At 37.8% G+C, this 21,445-nt stretch overlaps 1 protein-coding gene and 1 long non-coding RNA gene across 22 annotated transcripts in view; one reads left to right on the top strand and one right to left on the bottom strand.

Moving 5' to 3' along the window:
• Positions 1-18,253, bottom strand: part of LOC144313623 (large ribosomal subunit protein eL36-like) — a 54,030-nt gene extending 35,777 nt beyond the window's left edge. Inside the window, exons 1-8 of one of the 14 annotated variants that reach the window (XR_013379227.1) lie at positions 18,044-18,253; positions 13,705-13,765; positions 8,679-8,952; positions 7,829-8,016; positions 7,094-7,209; positions 6,719-6,949; positions 6,155-6,341; positions 1,588-5,053 (exon numbers count right to left, since the gene is read on the bottom strand). Coding sequence is in view for 2 of the 14 variants with exons in the window: in XM_077896662.1 (XP_077752788.1) it covers positions 6,719-6,795 (77 nt within the window). In the remaining 12 variants the exon portion in view is untranslated. Of the gene's footprint in view, positions 1-1,587; positions 5,054-6,154; positions 6,342-6,718; positions 6,950-7,093; positions 7,210-7,828; positions 8,017-8,361; positions 8,490-8,678; positions 8,953-13,700; positions 13,766-18,043 lie in introns of those variants that run through there. The other 13 variants (XR_013379228.1, XR_013379229.1, XR_013379226.1 and 10 more) reach the window with 13 other exon arrangements.
• Positions 1-21,445, top strand: part of LOC144313624 (uncharacterized) — a 241,323-nt gene that overhangs the window by 78,718 nt on the left and 141,160 nt on the right. Inside the window, exons 4-5 of one of the 8 annotated variants that reach the window (XR_013379249.1) lie at positions 7,331-7,500; positions 9,771-10,080. The exons of 6 other annotated variants lie outside the window; for them this stretch is intronic. This is a non-coding gene — a long non-coding RNA (uncharacterized LOC144313624). Of the gene's footprint in view, positions 1-7,330; positions 7,501-9,770; positions 10,081-21,445 lie in introns of those variants that run through there. One more of the 8 variants, XR_013379241.1, reaches the window with a different exon arrangement.

Here is a 21,445-nt window from a genome sequence, read left to right on the forward strand (position 1 = left end):
AGTTATTCCTTCCTGATGGTGTTAAAGTGGCTGCCATTATCTCTTGCCATTGTTGATCCATTCCAGATAGAAATGAGAAGGAAGGAAAAAGGACAAAAGGCCCATGTCATGATCAGGATAGTAAAGCTTTCCAGAAGTCTCACCCAGAGATTTCTGCTTACATATCATTGGCCAGAACTGGTCATGGTGAGTCTAGGGAAATATGTATTTTTAACTGGACACATTGTCACTGTATAAAAATGAAGAATTTTATTAGTATGAAAGAAGTATCAATAATGCGTAGGCAAATTGCAGTATGTACAACCCCTAACATTTGTTTTATAGATACCCACCTGGAAGGATTTTAAAAAGCTTTCCAGTGATGGTAAGGAGGATGGATTGTAGATGGGTGAGATAGTAGGCTAGTTAAGCTACTGATGCAGGAATCTAAGTGAGAAGTTGGTGGCAATTATGGTTAAGGAGCAGATGCAGAATTCAGATGATGGTTAGGAGTTAGAAGGGATAGGATTTGGTGACAGTCCTAAAACTAGGAACAATAAGTTAAAAAATTCAAAACCTCTTATCTTTTAGTATTAGGAAAGGATCTGTGTTTACATATTTTAAATAGGAGTAGAAGGAATAGGTACAAGCCAGCCTCAAATATCAGGCATCAATAAAACAAAGAGTTGTCTGGCATTTTAAAATAGTGTATACTATATAAGGGCTTCAAATATCATAACAATTGAGGTAAAAACATTGTGAGAACAACCTTTCTTTTTAGGAATTTGGAGTCAAAGCAGCACACATCTACCAATATTTTAAAAAGAACTTAAATGCTATTATAAAATTCACAATCAGTTCCATGTAATAAAATTTCTTATTTGGACCAAGGTACTCATCCTGACTCCATACTGGGAATAATGATGGGTGTCATGACATCCTTTTGGCTAAATCAGTAAGAAAAGCTTGAATTTCTAGGTTTGAGAGAGCAGTGGGTTACCTTCCGAAGGCTACTGCTTCTGAGCTGTCATTTGAAATGCCAGCACATCTCTCAGCTGTAGGTCAATGGGAAGTCTCACATTTTTCTTTTGACCATGGAACAAAGCAGCCAAATATTAACATGCTTGGGAATGATTATAAGAGCTGAATACTACCAGTTTGACTTTTCAAGAAGATAAAAGACAGGTAGTCTTAGAGTGTGGATTAAAAGCTTTTTCGTTTACAAATATTAAAAAAGGTATGCTCTAAGACAATGGAAATACAGAATTAAATTAGGCATTAAAATGCTACATGATAAGATTGTAACTGGTATGAAAAATGAAACCCTAGGAAAATGGAAGATTTGAAGGAGTGTATAGGCCAAGGAGAGGGAACAAGTTTTTTTTTTTTTTTTTTTGAGGGAACAAGTTTGAGTAAATTTATGCTCTGGCTACATGGCCCTAAATTTCTGGAGGTTTCCACATATTAGTCTTGGTAGAGACTTCATTAGTCTTGGTAGAAGAAACAGATCATCTATTGATAGTTTTATACCTTACTGGATATTGTTGTGTGTTCTTACTGGATGTATTAAACATATGTTTGGAAGCTATGACTTTCAGCAATGATGGATGTTTTTGTTTTTGTTTTTAGTTTCTAATAGTGAAGTGAAAGTTTAGAGGCAAAATGAGAGCTTTACAATTTATTCTTCAAATATTTTGGAACTTATGGTAAATATTTTTACATTAGAATCATTTAATTTAATTTGTTTATTCGAGAGATGGAGAGAGAGTTTGAGTGGGGCAGAGCAGAGGGAGAGGGAGAAGCAGAGAGCCTGACATGGGGCTCGAATCCAGGACCCTGAGATCATGACCTGAGATGAAGGCAGAAGCTTAATTGACTCAGCCAACCAGATACTCCTAGAGTGATCTTTATAGAAAAATAATCAACCCACTTAGTTCCTTAAAAGAAATATTTGAATGATATAGATCAAAATCAAAATGTGGCTTTCCTAGGTACACACGGTGCATCCTTGCATTTAGCTTCAGTTGTGCACATAATATCTTTTCTGTTATGATATGCATCAGTCTACCTCGTTAGAATTCATGGAGCTACAGATTGGGAATGTAGTCTGCCATGGTCTGAATATTGATGTCCTCCCAAATTCATATATTGAAATCCTAATCCCCCAATGGTGGTGGTGTTAGGAGGTGGGGCCTTTGGGATGTGCTTAGTCCATCAGGATGAAGCCTTCCTAATTGAGACTAGTGTTTTTATAAAAGACACCTCAGAGGAACCCCTAGCCCCTCCCGCCATGTGAGGACAGTGAGAAGTTGCTGTTTATGAACCAGGTAGAGGACCCTCACAAGAACTTGAACATGCTGGTGCCTTGGATTTCCCAGCCTCCAGAACAGAAATAAATTTCTATTATTTATAAGCTACTCAGTCTGTGGTATTTTATTATAGCATCCTGAACAGGCAAAGACAGTCTGAATGATGTAGTGCATATGATTATTTTTCTTTCCAGAAAGTAACATTCCAAAGAAGATGGTTTCACTTGATGAATGGATATACAAAGCAAAATCATTATGCGCCTAATACATTTTAGACTACTTAGAAACTACTTAGAGTTTTCCAGGACATATCTCAAAATTTTAAAGTCAGATTGTAAATACTGCTGCCATGTGTGATTCTTTAGAGATAAAAATTTTCTGTAAACATTAGTAATTGCAGTGTTTTGCTTAGAAAGCTGTGTTAACTTGTGATTCTAATTATTGAAAGCATTAAAGAATTTACATAATTCTGTGACCTAGAAGCCCAGGAAGAATGTAATTTTAATTGTCAGTACAGTATAATTCCTTGAGTTGGTCTACTTTGAATGGAGAAAATAAAAATTAAAAATTACATTGTCATTTATTTTTATTTTTTTTAGGAGAAGGAATGTTTTTAATTGCCATTTAGAACAGTTTACTTACTCGAAACTGAGACTCAGTTTGCTTATCTATGGCTTGCACACCTCTTTAGTTCGTCAGATCTATTGAATTCTACAAAGAATAAAGTATTACATATAAAGAACATAATTGGGAGTAAGTTTTAAAAGTGTTCTGATATGTGTATTGATGGTATCTCTATTAAAATGTATTGTTTTTTATCTATTCACCATCTCTTTTCTCTTTTTTATGTAAAACCCACTTCATGTGGGTTCAGGTGGGGGGCAGGTTAGCCTCTCTACAGGGGGCCAGAGCACATTGGCTTGGTCACTGGGAATTCTGAATTCTTCAGGCCACACAGAGTTGAAAAATGGGCCCAAGACAGTCCTTCCAGGCCTGTTGCTAGAGCCATATGAAAGCAGTACTCTCTGTCCTATGTAATTACTAGCTTTGAGCCTAAATCTGCTGATGATTGTGTGAAGAGAATGAAGCCAATACAGAAGAAATCAGAGCAAACTGAAAGACTGTGTTTGATGATATTTGCATGTCTGGATTCCACTGTGCCTGAAGTCAGGTGTACATCCTCCAGATACTTTCCTAACTAAATGAACCATAAACTCTTTCTTTATGCTGAAGTTAGTTGGAATTGGTCTCTACAGTGGAATCTTAGGTTATAACAGTGCCCAGGTAACACAGGAGTCTCAGGCATTTTTGTGCATTAACAATGTTCAAATGAATAACACATATTGATTCTCTAATAAGAAGGTGGAAAGAAGCAGGCTAGGATGTTGGGTTTTAGGCTGCTACCTTGCATAAATCCAGAGCCACTATTATATAGAAGACAATGGGAATGGCACTCCTGTAGTTGTATAGTAGCTCAATCAGAAATTATTAAGGTAGAAAGGGTGGATTGTTTAAAAAAATCCACTATTTTCATTCAGAGAATTTTGATCAGTTTCATCAATTCTGTGGTGAAGTATTGTACCAGAAGATACATTAAGACAAAGAGAAGAGCCCTTGTATTTGGAAGTAGGTGGAGGGAAGATGGAGTGGTGCAGAAGTGAGGAACAGCTTTTGTGCAGGGCTGACTTTCTGGCTCTTCCCATCCCAGCACTCTGAGCATGGGCAAATGCTTCTTGGCTCAATCACCTGTTCTGTGAAACAGAGGTGATGGTAGTATCTATTCATAGGGCCACTGAGAATGAAATAAGATACCTGTGAGGCACTTAGAGCAATGCTAAGCGCATGGTGGTATGCGATAAATGTTAGCTATTTTATGGGTTTTTTTTTTTTTTTTTTAACAAGTAGATTGAGAGCCATTTCTGTTTCATATTAACCCAGTGCCCCGAGAAAGATGGCTAGAACACAGAATTAGGCAGGAAACTTTTAGGGATGTGAATCTCATAATCCTTATCCTTAGATGTTGAGTCCCCTTTAAATTACTGAGATTCCAGTTACTCTCCATCTCTAGAATAACCCACATGCATCTGTATACTCTCATTACTTGCATGGAATCTCTTTTGCTATGAATTATCAAGAAGCTAGAGCCTGACCATTGATAAAGAGGGTTAATTTCTTAGAAACTAGTCTGAAGAAACAGCTGCTGACTAATAGACTCACTCATATAACACTTGCCTGCTGGGAGTCTTCAGTCCAGTTAAGGAGCCAAAATGTAAAATGCAGGGATAGTTAAATGATACTGCAGAGCTCACTAACAGGACAGACTGAAGGAGAGAGCCAGCAAAGAGCAGAGTCACTTGTAGATGGGTTGAGCTGAGCTGCAGTAGGTGCTCGTAGGGGGAGAATGAGGGGTCAGAGAGAGGTGAGATCACCCTCAGGCAGGGAGGCCTGGTAGGCTGGATGGAATCTGTTAGTCATTTTAGATTTCTTGTAAACATTTAAGAGCTTGAGCAGGTGCAAGAAATATTTATCATTCAAATTAAAGATTGTATTCATGAAGACGAACATGATATTTTTTTGAGGCTGGCTAGTCAATAAAGAGAAGTAAAATCCTCTGTTTTGAAAAGTAAAAGCCTCTGTCTTGGGAGGTCTGCAGTGTATCTCTGAATTCATTCTGTGGGTCTGGATTTGGCATTTCCAGACTGGTCTCCTCTCTGATGGAAGTGAGGGAAACCTCTCCAAGGCATCCTTTGCCCCAAAAGAAATTTCTGTGGGAAGAGCACATGCAAACAACTTGAGAGCTTATTGCACTTCAATTATTAACCAGTATCTGGGGTCCTAAGCTGCCAGTGCACTGATTATTCTTCTTTAGGAGAGTTCTGGCTTTTACTTATCACAGTTGTTAACCAGAGCAGGAAGCCTGGAAAGGGAAGGAATTGGAAATTGTTCCTTCTCAACACAACCTTTTCTGATATCCTGACAATTAAAAATAAGGATCTGTTAAGGGTTGGTGATAGTCTGTCTGTGTTTTGCTCATTAATTAGTTTTCTTGCTGAGGGGAAAATAATTTATTATATATTAGGGAAGTGATTCCACATTATTCAAAGTTGAAGTCTAAAGTTATTCACTTCAAATATTTGCATCTTCTTCTCCCCCTCCCCAAATACGGGTTAGAACTAGTATATTTATATTTTCTTATTGGCTTAAAATGTTAATTGAGATATAAAAGGCACAGACTTGAACTATTTGTAATTTGACAGTTTGGATGCTGGTTTTTAATATAGCAGCCTGCAACGTCACATGTCTCTTTAGGCCCTGTGTCAGACTGTGACCAACTGCATTGGTGATGAATGTGGTGATTTACACATCTTAGACCATTTGGATGTTCAAAATAAGAGACTAGAGGGGTAGGGTGTGCTCACATCCAGTTTTACCGTGAACTAGCACATCCTCAACTAAAATTAAGAATAAAGATGACTTTAATAATTAATCACCCAAGCACTGCATTTTTATGATTGGCATCAAGAATGTCTTAAGCATTGTGAATATAACCAAGGAGTGTAGGACAATGGTCCTGTCCTCAGTAAAGTGATGATTTGCTAAGATACCTAACACTCATCTGTGTAGGAACCTGAGGACCAGGCCAGGGCAGGTTATGGCAAATGTGGCATCATCACCACATCTGTTAAGGCAGCACTTGCACTGGGCACAAAGGGGGCAGTCTTCATCCTCACTATGTTTATAAGTAGTGTCTGAAGAAGCAGTGTATGCAAATGTACATGACACTCTGAGGTACCAACACCTAATCACTACTGAGTAGGACAGTCTAGAAGCTATCAGAATTCCAAGGGGCAGGAAATGACTCTGACCTGATACAATTGGTCAAGGTTTCACTAAAAAGGTGGTGTTTGTCCTTGATTATTGAGATGAGAGTGTAATTCAGAATTAGAATGAGAAGCAGAGAACGCGGTCTCCAGAGACTCACAGGTCAGCAACCGCTGGGGGTGAATGAATTCTGCTCCCTTTCCCGTCTCTCCAACAGTCCATGGGGTTCCCCTGTAACAACAGTGGCTAATGGTACGACACAGACTAACATACCTGGCAGTACTGGGGGGGGGGCTGACAAAGTCCAATGGGTTCCACATAATACCAGAGGGTGGGTGTTATTTGATTCATCTGCCAGAAGCCTCTCTTAGTGATTGATTTGGTCATGTTTGCTTTATTTCTGTAAAATGAGGGTAAGGCTGCTTTTCTCTCTTTGCAGACATAGAGTTGGGCAGGCACACCCCCGACGTGGTTTGTGGAAGATTTTAATGTTCAATGTCACATAAAGGAACTCGTGTCAGGCAACAACTCTATTTCCCAAGCAATAGACAGGGGCCGATTCATTGGTCTATTTGGAAACAATTACTTAACGTGAATAGGAACCTTACCTGAGGTCACGCTGTCTGCCAAAAGTAGGGGGGAGGAATGCCCCAGGGGGAGGAGAAGTGGGTTCCGGTGAAATCATGTTGCTCTGGCAGGAAATCCATCATTTGAAGTTAGGCGATGCTGCCACAGCATAACAGACTGTAACCTGGTGAGCAGATGAAGCCAAGCTCCAAATTCTCAGTGATTGGGAAATGCCCCTCAGCAATTAGGCGAGGCTTCCGAATCTGCAGGGACTTGAAGATGCCAACAGGAGCCATTCAGGCCTTAGGTTCTGCCTGTCCAAAGACCGGCTAATCCTGATTGCCTCCAGCCCACTTTTAAAGAGTGAAAAGAAAACTTGAGGCTATTTAAATGCCCTCTTTTTGATTTATACTCACCTTTCACCAGAGATGGTAGTGCGGTCTAGAATGACTCTCCAGATAATAGATTCTTGGAGCAGGATCTGTGTCCCCTGCATGTGAGCTCCTAATAGGGATGACTGAGAACTTCAAAACTTTGACAAAATTAAATAGTTGTTATAATCAATAAGGATATTTATGTGTTAAGGCTTGAATCTTTTTGGTAATTATTATTATTATTATTATTATTTTAAGCATTTTATTTATTTATGACAGATACAGAGAGAGAGAGAGAGGCAGAGACACAGGCAGAGGGAGAAGCAGGCTCCATGCACGGGGAGCCCGATGTGGGATTCGATCCTGGGTCTCCAGGATCACGCCCTGGGCCAAAGGCAGGCGCCAAACCGCTGTGCCACCCAGGGATCCCTCTTTTTGGTAATTAAAAGGTAAAGTTGTGCTGACACATTTTTTTGTATGTAAAAAGCGTAGAATGTCAACAAGAGAAAACAAAGCTTGTCTTCTCCTCACCCCTGGTAGCCCTTCCACTCTCAGCTTGGGGAACTGAGGGAGGGAGAAAGAGAGAAAGAATTTGAATCTCAGTCTTTAAGACATCAAAATGTAAATGTTATTATAATGTTATTATAACATGTAAATGTTATTATAAGTGGAGGCTTCACAAAAAGAAAGAAAGAAAGAAAGAAAGAAAGAAAGAAAGAAAGAAAGAGCCTCACAAAACCAAAAACACACACACCCCAAATGAATAAGATCTATTACCTGCATTTATTCTTTTTGCTTTTGTAGTCCAGCTTCTGTCCCCCTCTGATCTCATGAATGAACTTTTCAAGGTTTTCAGTGGCTTCCTTTTCTGCCTCTCTGCTACCAGAATTCCAAGGGCAGGAAATTCTTTCTAATGTCCCTTGGCATTTTACCACTACCTTCTTCTTGAAGCTGTTTTTCACTCTCTGTTGGGGTACCACATAGACTTTTTATATTTCTAGCTATTCTACCATCCTATGCTACTTCTTGTGACCTATGTCCCTTCTAGTGCCAATTTGTGAGGATTGAATGAAGTGATGTTTGTAAAGATACCTAGTGGAGTAGCTAGCTATCCAAATGAAGAGTGTTACTAACTTGGTAACAGTCTAATATCTGTTTTTTGTCATCTCCTCTCAACAAAAGTCAGTCCATTTTTCAACTACCTATTCCCTTTGGATATCTTGCTTCTTCTCATGCAAACCTCATTTTGCACTGGAATGACCACATCCCTCACGTTGGCCCCTTGTTCTGCTGTTATTATTTGTGCTTACCTCTTGGACAGAAGATCCAAGATGACGGTAACTATAGTGTGTGAGTCACAGCTGGTCTCAGCTTGTATCAGTGAGGGAAGGGATGGGTATTCCTCCAAGAGACCCTCTCTGCCAGTAAGCATAAGGTCCTATTAGAAGGATGGAGTCACCAATAGCTTTGGTCTCTGACCACCAGTAGGCTTCCTAAATTACTGCTTTCTGGGTTAACTTACTGCTTGTTTTTGTTTCCTCAACCCTTCCAATAGTTTTGTAATCAGTTCAGTGTATTCATGCCCTTCTGTTGAAAATATGTGGTATTGTTTCTGTTTTCCTAATACCTTTTGCCTTTCTGATCTCCTCAGGATATGCTGGAGCCTTCTCTTTAGTTATTTGCTCATCACCAGAATCCATAATTTTGTCTTCCAAGTTCAACAATAATTAGAAGTTTGACAAAGACTTAGTATAGGGGGTGTATGTGTATGCATGGTGGTATTGTGGTAATGCTTTTCATTTTAGCAGTTGGTTATGGTTCTTCTGAGGAATATAAAAACATAAGTAATATGTTTTTACTTTGATGTAGACTTTTAAGTATAATATGAATTTGGGTTGTGCCTGGAGAGAGAACGTGCATGAAGTTTTAGCAAGAAATCTTAATAAAATAATAACCAAGATTGCCTAATACAGTCCCTGTGCTCTAGCATTTTCTACCTCAGGCCTCATTTAGCCAGGTAAGGTACAGGCTGTACAGGCACTAGGCCTCTAGGCCAAGTAGGTGAGTTGGGGCAACATCCATGCTGCTCTGTGCTCCACACTGCATTCATCTCTACACATTTATTTAATATAAATTCACATAAATATTTTCTTTTCATACTTACAGTAACCATAGTTGGGATAAAAGTTAATTTAACTACACTTAATTTAACATGATTTGGAGACAGAGGGGCTTTTCTAACATATTCAGGTGTCACAGGAACTGGAGAGAGGGTGATTCCTCTTTCAGGAACCAAGGTGAGCCAAACTCGTAGATGGAAAGTCATTAATGCACATTCCCAGGAAGCATCCCCAGTCTATTTTTCTAATTATTCAGTAACTCCTGAGGAACAACTGTATGATGGTTTTGGCAGAGTCTGAATCTGAGCCTCAGTGCTTAATATACATGGAATCTAATTCTAATTGAGAAGAATTCCATCTCCCCACCTTGATTTAAGCTCCCCTTACTTTTCTATGAATAACTAACTATACTGAAATGGAAATGAATGCTTAATTCAATCAAGCTTGTCCAAATTGTTAAGTGATTATAAATTGACTTAAGTCGCAACTTTCTTCAGATCTAATTGGATTGGAACATGTCATGGCATGCTTTTCTTGACATTTTAGTTGCTGATAAGTGTCGAATAATCTCTGTTAATTTTATGCTATTTTTTTTAAAGATACATCTGTACCCAATTTTTGGATGACATCTCTGCAACAGCAGAAGCAACCAAAACATATGAAACTAAAGGGAAATCCCATGAAATAATACTTCAAAAAAGAAAAGAGCCCTGAACCCATGGCATATTGAATGGGATGGTAAAAGTCAAGTGCTCAGCATCGTGCCTATTGTACAATGTATGTTCAATGAATGCTCAGGGCTGATACAGAAGTTTGACCAGCAAAGAGGAATGAACATAGAAATATAGGCAATCAATATTAATTGATAAACCCAGGAGATTAGGTATTAAAAAGGTATTTAATATGAAATAAATATTACATTGTTTTCATACTCCTCCATGGCTTGCCTAAATAATTTCACTCTTGATGGCTTGAGACAACATTTAGAAGAATTGAATGTTTCATTGGCATACAGGTCACTTGTGAGCTTCAGTTATTTATTTATTTTATCTATAAGGCCATAGTCATATCTATGTGACTATGTGACTGTGCCTACTAGTTCTGCTACTTGTGCCGATAGTCCCAACAACAGAGGGTGGGTCATATGGCTATTTCTGTAAGTGGACTATATGATTTGGGCCTGAATATGCAGGAAAGGCATTTTAGGAAATGCCCAAGTTCTAATTCATGTTTATTAAGTTACGACTGACCACAACTGAAACAATCTGAACAACTGAGATCCAGAGGTACAATGTGTTATCTGAATGTTTGAGGGACAATTAATTTTGTAGGACTTTTGTTCATTTAGCTCAAAGATAGTAACATAAAACTATGTTTTTTTTTAAACTTAGAGCTTCACAGTTAGAATAAAAGCCAACTTTATTCAAATTTCTTTTCTTTCTTTCTTCTTTCTTTTTCTTTCTTCTTTCTTTTGTTTTATTCTTGGTAGTGTAAAAGTTTTCTTGTTCAACATGTCTGTAGAATATTAAGAATGACTTAAAACTTTTGCCAATATAATTTTTTTTTCCCCACTGAGAGTGGTGATAGAAATTTAAGAACAATGAACTGATTTCAAGATTTGAGTATATGTTACCTTCTGTAATTGTCAGTTAATAGAGCTATACATATTCATTTTTAAAAAATCTTTAGAATCCAAATGATTTAGGTCAGGGTTTAGCTTATAAAAAGAAAAAGTGAGAAGGCATCTACTTAGCTTTTTGTATTTAGTAGACATTGTAGAAATACCATAGTCAGATACTATAAAAGTCATAGCTGATATTGGAAAGCCAATTGGGATGAGCTTATAATTTTATAATTATGATAAAAGTTTTTGTGATATATGAATATAGGAATTTTTGTATAAATCATACAGAGTAATATTTCACAGTATGGAAAGCATAGGCAAAAACTATGATTCTTTTTAAAGGTCAAGAAAACCCTTACAATTTCAACTCTCAGTGATGGGTTGGGAAAGGGAAATACACAAATTGTTCATAACAGGAAAATTCAACTTATATAAGCTTCTTAATATTGGAGAAATATGGTAAAAAAGCCAGACAAGAACACTATGGAAAAGAAAATTCAGGCCAATAAATATCCCTAATGAACACAGATGCAAAAATCCTTAACAAAATACAACCAAAATGAATTCAACAGCATATTAAAAAGATCATACACCATGAGCAATGGGATTTATCTTTGAGATGCAAGGATGATCCAACATATGCAAAGCAATAAATATAATACACCACATTAATAGAATGAAGGATAAAAATCATATAATTTAAATAGATACAGTAAAATTGTTAGTCAAAATTCAACATTCTGCATGATAAACTCTCAACAACTTAGATATAGAAAGGATATATTTTATCAAAAAGAAGGCCATATATGACAACCCCACAACTAATGACTACTTCACTGTGAAAACTGAAAACTTTTCCTATAAGATCAGGAACAAAGCAAGAATGCTAAATCTTGCCACTTTTATTCAACACAATACTGGAAATCCTAGTCAGAGTAATGAGGAAAAAAAAAAAGCATCCATATCAGAAAGGAAAAAATAAAATGTATCTGTAGATGATATGATCTTATATATAGAAAACCCTAAAGATTCCACCAAAACATGATGAAACCAATCAGCAAAATTCTGTGAAGTTGCAGGATACAAAATCAACATACAAATATAGGTTGTACTTATATAACATAACAACAAACTATCTAAAAAATGAGTTAAGAAAACAATTCCTTTTATAAGAGCATCAAAAAGAATACAATATCTAGGAAATTGTTTAAGCAAGAAGATGAAAGACCCACACATCAGAAACTACAAGAAACTACAAGACATTGATGAAAGGAAGTGAAGAAGACATAAATAAACCCCATGTTCATGGATTGACTGAGTTAATATTGTTAAAATATCCACAGTGCCCAAAGAAATCTACATATTTAATACATCCCTATAAAAATTCCAATGGTATTTTTCCTAGAACTAGAAACAATCAAAATCATTTGGAACCACAAAATATCACAATAGTCAAAGAGATCTTGAGAAAAAAGAACAAAATTGATTTAAAATTATATTACCAAGCTATAGTCTCAAAATAGTAATAAAAAAAAGTGTGGTACCAGCACAAAAAAAGACACATAGACAAGTTGAACAAAATAGCCCAGATATAGACCTACAAGTATACAGTCAACTAATCATCAACAAAGTAATACTCAATGGGGAAAAATAGTCTCTTCAGTAAATGATAGAAAAACTAGGTACTCGGGATCCCTGAGTGGCTCAGCAGTGTAGTGCCTGCCTTTGGCCCAGGCCGTGGTCCTGGAGTCCCAGGATCAAGTTCCACTTTGGGCTCCCTGCGTGAAGCCTGCCTCTCCCTCTGCCTGTGTCTCTGCCTCTCTCTTTCTCTGTGTCTCTCTGGAATAAATAAATAAATAAAATCTTTATTAAAAAAAAAAAAGAAAAACTAGATATTCACATGCAAAAGAATGAAATTGGACACTTTCACTATATACAAAAATCAACTCAAAATGGATTAAAGACTTAAATGTAAGACATTAAATAATAAGCATTCTAGAAGAAAATATAGGTAAAAAGTTCCTTGACATTAGCCTTGGCAATAATTTTTTGGCTAACACCAAAAGTGGGGGAACAAAAGCGAAAGTAAGCAAATGAGACTACACCAAAATAAAAAGTTTCTGCACAGTAAAGGAAACAGTCAATATAATGAAAAAGCAACTTACAGAATAGGAGAAAATATTTGCAAACTGTATATCTGATAAGGGGCTAATATCCAAAATATACAAGAAACTCATATGACTCAATAGCAAAAACAAAACTCCAACAACAAAACAAAAAAACAAGAACAAATAATACAGTTAAAAAACAGGCAAAGGATGGAAAGCCTGGGTGGCTCAGTGGTTGAGCATCTGCCTTCGGCCCAGGGTGTGATCCTGGGGTCCTGGGATCGAGTCCCACATGGGGCTCCGTGCATGGAGCCTGCTTCTCCCTCTGCCTGTGTCTCTGCCTCTCTCTGTGTGTCTCTCATGAATAAATAAATAAAATCTTAAAAAAAAAACAAAAACAGGCAAAGGACCTGAATAGACATTTTTCCAAAGAAGACTTGTAAATGGCCAACAGATGTATAAAAAAAGCACTCAATATTACTAATTATTAGGGAAATGCAAATCAAAACCACAGTGAGATATCACCTTATACCTGTGGCTATTATTGTGGCTTAATAATGGCTATTATAAGAAGCCAAAAAATAACAAGGCTTGGCAAAGATGTAGAGAAAGGGAATCCTTGTACACTATTGGTAAGATTGCTATATATAGTACATATAATATTGGAATAATGGAATATTATTCAGCCATAAAAAAGCAGGAAATCTGGCCATTTTTGACAACACAAATAAATGTAGAGGACATTATACTAAGTGAAATAAGTCAGACACAGAAAGACAAGTACTGCATGGTCTTACTTACATGTGGAATCTAAAAATGTGAAACTCATGGAAACAGGGAGCAGAATGGTGGTTGCCAGCAGCTGAGGGTAGAAGATGTGAAGGGAAGTTAGTCAAAGAGTACAAATTTTCAGTTATAAGGTGAGTTAGTTCTGGTATTGTGATATACACCACAATGACCATAGTAATACTGTGTGGTATACTTGAAATTTGTTATGGGTAGATCTTAAATGTCCTGACCACACACACACAAAAGGTAAGTATAGAAAGTGATGGGTAGTTTAATTAACTTGCCTGGGGTGACATTTCATTATGTATGTATATAAAGATATTAGATTGTATACTTTAAATGCATACACAGATTATTTGTTAATCAGACCTCAATAAAGCTGAAAAAAATAAATAGGAGGAAAAAAACAAAACAAAATGAAAAAGAGTTGTATTTTCTGCCCTCGATGGTGAAATTTTCATCCTACGGCCAAAATTTCAATTCAGGAGCTTACTAGTTAAGTAAAAAAGTTCTATGAAATATTAAGGTTTCCATCTTGAAAGTCTCATCATTTTCCCCACACAACTTTGTGCCCAAGAAGCAAAGATCAAAGCTTTGTTAAGATAAACCAAATGCATTTGATATCAAGAATGAAATATTATTCTGGAAAGGTAATGTGAATGAAAGCAATTTAGGTCAAAAATATTAAACAGAAATTGTAGAGATTTGCTGTTATTTTTTTAAAAAAACTTAAGTCTTTTACTATGAGTTAGGTTTTCCTTTTTAGGATTTTATTTATTTATTCATGAGAGACACAGAGATATAGGCAGAGGGAGAAGCAGACTCCCTAAGGGGAGCCTGATGTGGGACTCAATCCTGGGACCCTGGGATCATGACCAGAGTCAAAGACAGACACTCAACCAATAAGCCACCCAGGCATCCTGAGAGTTATGTTATCTTCCGAGAGTTATGTTTTTTTTTTTTGTTTTTAGATATTTCATCTCTCAAGTAACTTAGTGGCTTTAAATGTTATTTTTATTCCTTCTTTGTTACTAAGTTTGAAAAATCTATTTAAATACATTTTTCTCTAAGGTTCACACCATGAGTGAAATAGTAAGTAGCTACTTCTTCCTTCTAAGAAGACAAATTTAGAAAGATAATTCCTCCTTATTACATACTCCATTTTCTAGCTGGTTTTGATATAATTTTAATTCTAGATACAGATGATTTTTATTAAATTACCTTTACATCATACACATATATGATAATATTTTTGAGACTTGCTTTCATTTATATGACCATATAAATAATGTCTTAGAACTGGTTTTATGTCTTATTAGCTATAATTTTTACTGTATCTTTTCTATTCTTGGAGTAATTATTTTTACCTATAATTTTTACTACCAATTTCCCAGTCTTGAGTTACTTAATCTTATCCATCTCTTTGGATTATATCTTTCAATAATTTCCTCTTTCAGTACTTTCCCAAACTCTCTGTGTGTATGTGTGTGTGTGTGTGTGTGTGTGTGTGTGAGAGAGAGAGAGAGAGAGAGCACGTCAGAGGGAGAGAGAGTTTGCATTTCTGTTTTCCTTGTATTTGAATATTTGAATGAGTATAAATTTCTTGGATCCATTATCTTGTGGTATTTAGAGTTGCAGAGAAGAAATCTGAAGCAACTTTTATTGGCTCCCCCCCCCCCCCCCCCCCCCCCAGTAATCTGCTCTTTCTGCTTGGATGCTCTTTAGTTTTGTTCTGTATCTTTTGAATGACTCCAAAGATCTTTGCATCAGCTCCCAGCTTGGCATAACAAAGATCTTCTTTGTGCAGTAGATTTTAGGGAAATAAACGTTTGCTCTTGTATATACTTCAACATTGTCGTTGCCTTCTTCAGTGTTGACTGATCCACTGAGTCCTCGAATCCTTCATCTGTCCTTGTGAAGCTTCTGTCGCCACCTTTATGCTTCAGCAGGATAAGGCCAACTTTTCTTTACTGAAGATTCCTTAATTCCCCATAAGACTATCTTATAGCTTTTTTTAACTAAAAATTTGAGGGTAACTAGAAGATATTATAAAACAGGAAAAAATTCTTACACAGGTTGCCAAGTATAATATTCCATACAGGCAAAGGGAAAAGAATAAAACAAAGATAAACATTTCATTGGAATTCTTTCATTGCTTCACCCTGATTCTTGCTTTTCTCCCTTGAGTTTCACCCAGCCCTTCCACTCTCTTGAGAGAGCCCATTGCCACATTGTTAGAACATCCTATCCTCAAGCCTTAGCAGATATTTTTCAATTGAAGTATAATTTATATACGATAAACAAATCTTAAGTGTAGAGCTCCATTAATTTTTCCATGGGTACCTCATTTCTCCAGGGTATGTAAGAGGACCCACTAATCCACACAGCCACAAATTTTCCAGAGCATGTTAGAAGGTTTGGCTAACACATCAGACTTAAGCACGGTAAACCTTCATGAGTTTGGGTTTCTGAGTCAAGCAAAATCATCCAGAGTGCACTTTGTACCACACTGGTCAGTCCCTCCCCGTGTCTCTATCTGTGTAGTGTGAGGATAAGCTTCCTTCACCTTCCCTGGGATTTTTGGTCAGTGAGTAACACTTGGGCAACACACATTCACCCTTTCCAAGGACAAAGGGAGGGAATTTTAAAAAATGAACTTAGGTAACTATTTTCCTAAAGGCCAACATGGACAGGGTTTCCCTGAAGACAGTGTCTCATACTGTGATCCAAAGTTATCTGAACCGTATTCTTATCCTCCTGCCCCCATCATGCCCAGTACATAGAAGCAGTGCCTTAACGGTGCTTTCCCAATCTGACCCATCTGTTCTGGCCATGACCATTAGATACCCAAGAATGAATTTTTCTTCATTTAAGGACAGTTTCAATTGTGGACCTGGCTCCTTTTCTCCCTATCCATCTCTCTAAGTGTAATGGGAACAATAGATAACTTTACTTCTTCCCTTGCACAGAGCAGGATCCAGAGGCATGGCCAAAGAAGCTCCCAGGGTGCACCTGGAGGAATTAAAACAGCTCATAGGATCTATCTAGGCATTGCACTCATCTTTAATGCTTCAAATTGGTTGTTTGAAATACAGATGTGAGGATTCAGGCCTTTCTTCAGTCTAGGGATTTCTTCCTCTCAAGTCTTTAAGTATTTCCTCTCTTTGTGCTGGTTTCACCTTCTGCAGTATTGCTTATTGCAGTGAACTTTTTGTCTTCGTGTTTTTTGGCTGTTTGTCATTGACCCTAGCATGATTTCTTTTTGGGGAATTGCACTTCCCTCACTGGATACATTCTGCGGGATTGTTTATCTGGGAGTTCTGCCTTTCCCTAGCTAAGGAATGTGAGTCCTCCCCTGTGGAATTTGAATTTTGAATAGAGTGATTAAAAGACCAACCAGGGCTGGAGTTCATTTTCTTCCTCAATTGTGTCAGGATGTTCCCCTGACCTGGGCAAGCATTCTGCTTCTATCCAGGTTAGATCTCTAACCTTGCTTGGATGACACAGAGAGTCCCCAGATCTTGTCAATAGCTGCCCTTTGGGCTTATATTAATCACAGCTGCTTCTCAAAAACTTAAGCAACCAATGAAACGTAGCTGATATACTTATGTATAGGATGTGCATCTCTCGGATCTTTCTTACTTTCTTATTTCCATGGCTTTATCTTTCTTTCATCGAGTTTGTATTGCACTTCAATATTTTTTTAGTAGATTCCAAAATTTTTATATATTGCTATCATATGTTTATAACAATTTGGTCCCAAATTATTTCCTTCAGTTTCATTTTCAGCCCTTGCTCCTGCCCCATTCTATATTGTAGCCATAGTAAACGAATCTTTTTCCTGACCTAGTCATTCTCACCCTAACTTCCTGCCAGTGCATGGACTATTTCCTCATTCTAAAATATTCTAACAAAATTTTGTTCAAACATTATCTCCTGTTGGAAATCTTTCCTGGATCCCTACATGGAAAAAGATTCCATTTTTAAATGCTCTCTATTGGTTTTCCTAGCACTTGATCTTTTTTGATCTGTCACTTGAATTGGCATTATTTTCATCATATCTGTCTTCTCCAATAGACTGGAGGCTTCTTGAAAATAAAGTTCATGCTTTGCTTATCTCTTATGTCCGGTATCTAGCACTGTGCCCAGCATGTTTTATAACTTCAGCAAATTTTTACTGAGTGACTGAAAGAACAAGTGAAAGTCACTCACAGAATGCCCATCTTTGGAGTAAAAGGTAGGTTCATCGGTTGAGAGTTCTTAGCCTGCTATTGCATATTGAGCACACTTGTTTAGGTGTGTGACTCTCCTTTGCAGGAATTATACAATGAGAGTAATACTGATATGTTACCTTTGGGTGGTTGTTGGGTCTGGACATCCTACTTCTGGCATCAGAATGTATGTTTTTCTTCTGACCTGGACAAATATAAGAAAGCACTTATTCACATATCCTTCCCAGCCATATTGATTGAGTAGCTGAAATGTGCAAAGTTGGTTACTACATAGGACACATAGATGAATCTGATACAATACAGTCCTCAAGGGAGACCCGATAGGGTGACATGATGTCACAATAACCATGAACTAGGTATAAAGTGTCACAAAAGATCTGTGCCTGAGGCACTTGTTAGAGCTTTGGTGCAGTCAGTGCTTCAATACCAAGAGATGAGGAGGTAATTTGGGCAGCCCGAGTGGCTCGAGTGGCTCGAGTGGCTCGAGTGGCTCGGCGGTTTGGTGCTGCCTTAGGCCCAGGGTGTGATCCTGGGGACCTGGGATTGAGAGCCTGCTTCTCCCTCTGCCTGTGTCTCTGCCTCTCTCTTTCTCTCTCTCTGCGTCTCTCATGAATAAATAAATAAAATCTATTAAAAAATATTTTTTAAAAATGAGGTAATTTTGAAATACTCATTTAAAAGAGGTAGCTTCTCTTTTTTTTGTATGTACTGAGGTGTATATTTCTGGAACTATAAGAGCCTATTTGAAGACTTTCAATTCATAATTTGAACTGTTGAATTTCACATGGAGGTCATTTATATTGGAAGATTTAAAATAGTTTTTAAGGGACTCTTCACATAAAAAATGATGTTACAAAGTCCAAGGAGGTTTAGTTTTCTTGACATTTTCACCAAGGTTTCCCAGTGAAAGATATAACTTTATTCAAGCGTTTTGAGTTTTTGTCATCTGCCTGATAAAAAAATTGTTGGCCCTGTTTCCTTTGAATTGACTTGAAGCCCACACAAAATTGGGTATGAAATGATGAAGAACTGAAGCTACTGTTCCCAGGGGGCTGAATAGTTGTGTTGCAGAGGAGGATTACACTGAACACATGCCTGCACACCTGGATCTTCCACTAAAGGGGTGTTAAGGCCTGCCTTCCACAGTTACCAGGCAGGAAGGAAGTCTGATCCTAGGAGAGACTGTAGCCATGAAGGAGATCACAGACCCAGAGTTCCAGCAAGGAGAAGCACCTGCAATCTCAACCAGCCAGAGCAGGTTTGAACAGCATCTCTAGTGTCTTCTGCAGTTGGTACAGTTGGTAGGGAGTCAGTACCTACCCCCTTTCTTAAAGTCAGCGCATAAACAAAGGCCAACACTTAATTTTATGGGTCCTTGCAAGAAACAAATATTCTGGTACAACAGTTGTGGCATAGAAGAAAGGGAAGCCTTCAGACGATCCAGATAGAGTAATATCTCTAGCCATGCTGGGGAGGATTATCAGTATTTTCTTAACCAGGAGAAACTGGGGACTTGTATCAGAACAACTGTATTTCCTTTATAGTTCATTATATGAAAGTATACCTAGTAAATTGTCAGGATTCTCATTGCAGACAGTGTGTTCAGTCATCTTCAACAAATTCTTTCATCATCTTCATAACATTTTGAGATAAATAATTCTTCTAGGTTATGTTAAATGTATGTATACCACAAGTGAATGGAATTCTACCTAAACATTAGAATCAGTGTCAGGGGCAGACAAAACTAGATAAATAGAATATTTATAGAGTACCTGCTATAAGTAAGGAACTGTACTAAATACTTTTTTGGAGAGTTCAGAGAATCATGTCAAAAAATAGCTCTGTTTTTAAAAGTCTTCCCATTTAGTTGAGAAATTAAGGCAAAAATATGGGAAAAGTCAAATAAAGCCCCATGTGGTAAGAATAATACAAAGTGGCAATGAAAAATTTCCACATGAGATGGATGCAGGGCTAATGGAATGGTGTCCCAAGGGGAGCAAGTACCCGCACACCACTGGGACTCCACAGGGCAATGGAGGCAGGAATTTGTTAACGTTTAGAATGGCTAATGGGGTTTGCCTGTCCACTAGGAAGGAAAGTACTGGATGTTTCAAGCAAGAGTGAAATCACCAAAGCTGGAAGGTATCAAGAAAGTTTGACGGTATTGAGTAATGTTGGGGCCAGGCGGGAAGGGAAACTCCTCAAGATGGCGGATACGCCAAAATGGCTGAAGTTCCTGTCACCACCTCCACTTGGGACGACAGCTTGAGCAGACCCTTACACCTCTCCTTTGGACTTCCCCAACCGAACCCAATGCCCTTCAAACCCCAGAGGAGGAAGTCACCTTTGACTGGTCGAATTGCAATCCTTCCTTTGCATAGTGAGGGTCACTCTGACTGGTTGGATTGCAATCCTTCCTTTGCATATGAGCCAACCAATAGGAAACCGTTCTGCCTTACAACGTTACGTAAACCCCTACCACCTTGTCTTGGCGCAACTTCCTCGACTCACTCTCTTTCCCCCGTGAGTCGTGGAACCTCGCCCGAGGGTGCCTGCAATAAAATCTGTTCTTGGACCCTCGCTTGCCTTGGCGGTCTCATTTCCGTCTAGTTACTAAAAAACTTAACAAGTAAGACAGTTTACTGCTGCACACAGATTACGGAGGGCTAGGGGTGGGAGGTGAGAATGGAAGACACTTTAGGGCCAGACTAAAAAGATATAATTAGATTACCTATTTCTTGAAGAGCAAATAGGTAAAAAAATATAGAAAAAGGTGTTCTTTTAAACTATATAATTATTAATTTTAACTTTAATTCACAAGGAGTATCTTAGTATAATGGGGAAATGAAATAAAACGGAAAGTAGAGGTCTTGGAGTCTGCTGCTGTTAGCAGTCTATGGCAAATCCCACCCCTCTAGCTTTCAGGTAAAATGCAAGCACAGGAACGAATGGCCTTTTAAGTCTCATCCAGTCCTAAGATCTTGTTTTCTTTTTGGTCACTGCCAGTTATCCTGAGTGATATGGCTTATTATTCTACAAGGGAATCATTTTTGAAAAGCAAATGATCTGTAATTCAGAGAATTAAGCAATATACCGATTTCTGTTTTTATTTCTGTACCAAAAAGAAAGGCAGGGAGGGAAGGAAGGAAGGAAGAAAGAAAGAAAGAAAGAAAGAAAAGAAAGAAAGAAACAGGTAATCCAAGAGAAAATAAAAATGAATTCTCCTAGTTATTAGTAAATTCTGACAAAAGGAATACTCTTTCCTGCCTCCCACTCCAAATACCAATTGCTGGCAAAGAGCACTTAGAGAAAACATTTTGTTCATTAAATGCTCCTCGTCTTGGAGCAGGTTTTGTTTGTGGTCTTCAAATTATACTACCCATAGCAGCAAATTTCACCAAGGGCCCCCAAAGCAGAGAACAGATGGGGAAGGTATTAGACAAAGCTCTGGTGAACTTTATGTTCTAATGTGCTCTGCAGCAAGGGCACTGGAGAATTTGAGAATGAGCACAATGAGCAGC

This window comes from Canis aureus, chromosome 5 (genome assembly GCF_053574225.1).
Source record: "Canis aureus isolate CA01 chromosome 5, VMU_Caureus_v.1.0, whole genome shotgun sequence".
NCBI lineage: Eukaryota > Metazoa > Chordata > Mammalia > Carnivora > Canidae > Canis > Canis aureus.